Raw genomic sequence first — 6000 nt, forward strand, 5'->3', positions numbered from 1 at the left:
ACGCTCGCTGATCAACTGAATATTGTTAATCTGCCCTACAGCTGTACCCTGTTCATAACTATGTAAATGTAAGAAGTGTGGCGAAACACTTTTCAATGAACGTACCTATTTGGTGCCTAAATCCCCGCTTTTCCAAAAAAGGAAACTGCTCACCATGCGTCTGGCACTGTTATTTAAGGCTGCAAAAATCGTTTGTCTTTGTATTCATAAAGTCAAAAAACCGTCAATACAGTTTTTCTTTTGCGCATGATTATACTTCTTTTCAACGCTTCCGCCACGATTTTGCCTCACTTTGAAGTTATGTCAGCTCTCCTCCCACGCTACCTTGGAGCCTGGACGATAAGGACCAGCAACATTGGCGCCTACTTGCTGGAACAATAGACCACAGAATGGTATTCGACTGAGTATAACATCTTCACAAATGGTGATCTGAAACGCATCTTGTCCTCGTTATCTTAGTACTTTTCGTCCCGCGTCCACCATCGCTTCAAAGTTCAAGAGCCGTTCAACCAGACCAGGATGTGCAATGTACTATGTAATATGCCGAAAACATCATCCGAATGGAATCGCCTCACCCACCTCCGTCGCCAGCAATCCTGATCGTACATCTTCCATCACTGCCGTCTTGAATTTGTAACACCACTCTTCTCTCAATGCCACGGTGGCACCGAGAGTATTTAACTAAATTTAAAAATTGTGGCATCTACGCACTAGGGCTCCTAAGACTGTTGGAAACAGTGGAGCTGGTGGCCTTCCCTTCCTCCTTTCCCGCCTCCTCACTCTCACTTTCCTTTCCCACCCCCTTGCTACATTGTAGTACACATGGCTACGCTATGCTTTACTCGATCCCCTCCTCGCTTCCATACTCCTCAGCCTCACTTTCATTTCTCAACCACCTTCGTATACTACATTATACATGGCTATGCTACTGCATTATACATGGCTATGGCTCTGTCTCTTTCTTTCTGTTTCTTTATATCTTTTTCTTTCTCTATCTTTGTTTCTCTTTTTTCTTTCTTTTTCTCTCTTTCTTCTTCTCTATCTTTCACTTTCTTTCTATCACTTTTTTCGTTCCCTCGCCCGTAGCAGCTAAATCATATGGTTCCCATAAATGCTTGTTCTGTTAGCGTGCCTGGATACCGCAATGGTTACGACGCTCGCCTTTGGGCCGTGCGTACCCGGGTTCGAATTTCGGCTCGCCCAAGAATTTTATTTTGTTTCATTTATCTCTTCTTCTCACCTCCACTTCTCTTCTCCTCAACTCCTCCTTTCCTTCCTCCTACGCCTTGCTAGGCGACGCATGGTGACGTCATCGGTCGGCGAGTTTTTTTCTGCGAGAATCTAGGTTGCTAGGTTATTAACAGCTACGCTTTTAATAACCTAACAACCAGCTGAGCTAGTTGCTACGGACTTGGCGTTTAATGAATAGGTGGTAAATGTAGACAGTTTCGACCAGCTATGTTTATGCATACATTATGTGTAGGCGAAAGTGTAGGAGTCGAGTTAACGCACGCTTAATGGCTCTACAACACAGCAGTAAGAAAAGCAGTGATCGCGAAGTGACAACTGTACAAACGTTTCGTTACCATTATATTCATTTGCCTCCAATTACATTCGAATACCTTTGAAAGTAGAGGTAACTACCAATACCAGCCAGCGGCAGCCACCGTTCAGCTACCAATATTGGTAATGCGCGAGTAAACTCGGTAAGCTTCGCACAAACTTATACAATGCCTACTTTGCCACTTTTCAATGCAGTCGCTGGAAAAGAACACGTAGACATCACGAAGAAGCTCTCAAACAACATCGACACGAAAAAAAACGACGTGGCGATAGCGAAACGTGGGGACAGTATACAAATACGTAACCCTCGTGCGAAGCCTACTGAGCGCCCGTGCTCCGTGTATCATTATTTTTTGTCCATGTTTCTTAAATCTTGCGCTGTTGTTCTCAAGAGGTGTACTGTTTCAAAAACGAACGCCGTCCTCGCTCCCTAAACCGTGCATTGTAATCTGAGAACAAAAAAGAGCGTAGTCTGTTGACCCGAGCTCTTCATAACAATAAACACACAGGAAAAAACCTGAAATCTCAGACGTTAAGGCGATAGAGGAGAGCTAGGCTTCTTTCAGAAGAGTAGTGCTCAAGGCGCATATGTGTCTTTCGTATCGATTTGAGACCGTTCCCAATTGGGAGTACTCTGTTTCAACCGTTTCCTTTCCACACCAACTGCGTTCTTCTCTCCATCCCCCGAGCTCGAGCGTGCGCATTTTCTTCAGCTCTCTCGGGAGCCGTGAAAGTGCATCGGCGGCGCGTGGACCTTTATATGGCGGGCGTCGAGAAGATATTTAAGAGGAGTTGCTTGTATATATTCCTAACTGACAGCGCTCGGGAAATGAAAGTTCTTCAGCGCGAATCCGAGAAACAGTCTTTCAAGGTCCTCGCTCCGTGTCGTCAATATACCTACCGTGTTTTTGTTTGTTTTTTTTTTTGCGACATAGACTTGCCCTTAAGGCATAATATTTGTTATGTATATTTGTGTTAAATGTGCGCCGTTAGGCCGGTGTTGTGTATGAAGTGAAGAAGTGTCTTGTGGAATGTGTTAATGAGAACTGTTGGAATGTGTTGTCATGTATCCATCGGTCATAACTGTTTGTGTCACTGTAGCGAAGACCAGCTTGCAGGATATGACGGGAGCGTTCCGACTGTAATCCTTGGCATGTCCATATCAGGTGGCATGCATCTGCTTGCATCACCGGAACAGAACAGTACGGGCATGTAGCACCAACTGGTAAATGCGACCAGTTCCATGTTGAGATAACAGCCGGGGTAAGGGCCACCCCTGCCCGAAGCCTCCTAAGCACGACTTCCTCCGCCCTAGTAAAGTGAAGGGGGAGAGAGCAGACACACGGTGGGATAAGAGCGCGTGTATCCTGCCGGAGAACATTTTTACGGGCACGGAGTGTATTTAGGTGTTGAGGTGCATATGTGTAGGGGTTGAGGTGCTGTGTGTATCAAAAGACATAGAAAACCTTCGATTTTCTATCTCTTTTGTTCTTTTTTTTTTTGGTGCACGTATTTCTTCTTGTTGTTGTTTTTAAATAAGGGCCCTTCTCAGCGTGAGTATTCGCACCACTGACTTGGAAATGGTCGCTGCGCTCGTCTGAGACAATGATTCAAGTGTTTGATTATTGCATAAGAAGGAAGCTTGAGCGAGTTGGTATGCGTTCATCTTTGTGGAACCAGCGCCTGTCCTGTGCCTTCTTTCTTCGTCGTCGTCTCGTGAGCGCTGTTCCACAAAGATGTTTGATTATTATAAGATGACTTAACGTTTGAGTGCGATTTTATGTTATATTTTCTTGCACGTGCGCAGCCTTCATTACTAAGGCGAAAGCCTTAAATGCCTTATCCAGAGCAAAAGTTGACCGTCCGGTGCTCTCGGCGTCCCGCGGCGTCGGCCTCAACACGAGCGATGCAAAAAAAAACACTTGATGACCTTCACCATGGGCGTCATCATGTCGCCAATGACGGCCAAAATTCTTGACGTCACGATGAGGCCACATTATGATGGCATCCCTGACATCGTCGCTTGGTCAAAGGTGGCCGTTCACGGAGGCAGTTCGAGACCAGGTGACGTGCAGAATGCTCGCAACGCCTCTGATCCTGAAGGCCGTGCAGAACTACATTAGGTGCGTAAAGCTTTCGGAAGGGGTCGTAGGAGTATCAATACATCGACTAAGAAGAGAAAAAAGATGGTTGTTGCCTTCGAGTCGTCTTAGGACGTAGGCATAAGGGACCATGTGAGTTTTTGTTGTTGTTTTTTTTCTAGATTTTTCGAAATCTGTGCTCTTCTCGGCTTAAGTGCTCACCTCGATGCCCCAGAGATCGCCGCAATGCTCCTATGACGCAATAACTCGAGCGTTTTATTAACACGAGATAACATTGAGCGCGAGTTTATGTTATATATTGCTGCCCGTGTGAAGCAATCATTACTCTGAACTTTTTTGTGAAAGCAGTTGCCCGCGCCATCTCCTTTCAGCCTAGTCAAGTATTCGCCGTCTTAGACTGTGTCAATATTCAATGATTCAATTACGTGTCGCAAATTGGCCTAATTGGACAGTTTTGATGATTCACCATTTTCTATAGAGAATGTAATAATATACGAATATATAAAGCCGGACACTTACCTGACTTCCAAGTTGTGAATATTAGAATCAGGTTCACTTGCACATTCATATTTCTTTATTACTATTATTTGAAAATAATTTTTGCCTTTTTTTTGGAATCTTTTAATCCCATTCCTATACAGAGTAGCATGGCAGCGGTTATGTACACGCCGGTAAAAAATCTCTTTTTCCAGTAAAGAACCTCCTCTCTTACTCTATTATATATTATTATTATTATTATTATTAGTATTATTATTATTATTATTATTAATTATTATTATTATTATTATTAGTCTTACTGGTAGTAGTAGTCGTAGTAGTAGTAGTAGTAGTAGTAGTAGTAGTAGTAGTAGTAATAGTTGCCACAAGATGCAGAATTACCAGTCTGCAACGTGGCGTATTGAATATTTTTGAACGACTTCAAGTACACTGTGTACTCGCGCACTGCGAGTACTGATCAGCACAATGCTGTTGATGGTGATATTAGCAAACAGTGTAATTTTTACGAACTGCTGCTAGTGATAACCAGTGTTTGACAAAAAACCTGGCGAAATGACGGCTACCACTTGACTACACCGACTAAAATTGATATAGATGTTTGTAAATTGTGGCCTATGATGGCTACCTAATGGTTAATATTGACTACTGTTGTTGTTACTGTCGCTAAATAATGGCAAATTAGCTCATTTCCGCTGTCTCTGGCTGTACGCTGTTACAACGACATATTTTTCTTTATTCCGTCTCAATCCTGCGGTTGACTCGTCCAGCGTTTGTTGTTTCTGTATTCAGAAGTGTAAACATTCGGAATGTGAGAGACGCTACAGCCGGGTCCATTGAAATTAAAAACTCAAGCAGCAATGAAAACAGATATCAAATAAATATCAGAGGTATAAAAAAATCCAAACCCAAAACAACAACGCAAGCACACAAAAAGTTACAGTTTCACCGCAAGGGCGAAGTAATGAATGCGACAGCAACAAATAGGAATGTTTTACGAAGTCAGGCTAGTTCTTTTGCATCTGATTTCGCGTGACTCTACAAAACGCTGGTGTAAGAAATTCCTGCCGCTCCAGGATGAGTGGTTTTTGTGCTATCTGTCGTCTCAACGCGAAGTAGGCGATTAGAGCACAGAATGTAAAAGGTATACAAGCAGTGTACTGATGCACTGCTCGTATACCTTTGTACGTTGTGTGCCCCCCACCCCCCGCTGCGCTTCCCCGGCGTCCATGCTGCTTCGCACGAGGAAAGACGGGCGGGGTGTTTCCTCTCTCCTAGAGGAGCCAACGACGGCAAGCCTCACACGCAGGCGATCTTATCGCATGAGCCCTTCGTGTGACAGAGATGGCCGGCTCGTTTCATCTCTGCTTGCAGCCGCGTTCGTGCCCCGTACATGCGCTTTTCCTCGCGCGTAGAACGTACGATGCGCGGGGAGATGTTATCCTTTTGGATTTTATATGAAACCTGAGGGCGACGGTGAGGTCAAAACCCGCCTAAAGTGCCATTGTAATTTCTATCGCAATAAAATTGTCGCTACCCTCAACAGCACCGAAGCTCGGTGAAAAAGAATGGTCCCTCGTCACATAGGCATGAGAGAGACCAGAAAGGCTCTTTCATGTCTACTCACATAGGACGACGTGGCCACGACAGCAACATATGGGAAAACTCACAAAGTAGGGATAAGACGAAACCTGTGACGTACACTCATGGGCGCTTCTAGCTACGCTGTCCGTTTCTCTATTTTCTTTACTACGTTTGCGTTTGTTCTCTCTGTCAGATCAAAGACACGACCTAGCCGTCCAAATTACAGCTCAGATTTGTAAAATATATTACGCAGCCC

At 44.4% G+C, this 6000-nt stretch overlaps 1 protein-coding gene across 1 annotated transcript in view; it reads right to left on the bottom strand.

Moving 5' to 3' along the window:
• Positions 1-4233, bottom strand: part of LOC125756141 (guanine nucleotide-binding protein-like 3 homolog) — a 47502-nt gene extending 43269 nt beyond the window's left edge. The window contains exon 1 of the mRNA XM_049417551.1: positions 4185-4233. Within this exon, the coding sequence (XP_049273508.1) occupies positions 4185-4233 (49 nt within the window). The remainder of the gene's footprint in view (positions 1-4184) is intronic.
• Positions 4234-6000: the final 1767 nt, after the last annotated feature.

Source organism: Rhipicephalus sanguineus, chromosome 7 (assembly GCF_013339695.2).
Source record: "Rhipicephalus sanguineus isolate Rsan-2018 chromosome 7, BIME_Rsan_1.4, whole genome shotgun sequence".
Taxonomy (NCBI): Eukaryota; Metazoa; Arthropoda; class Arachnida; order Ixodida; family Ixodidae; genus Rhipicephalus; species Rhipicephalus sanguineus.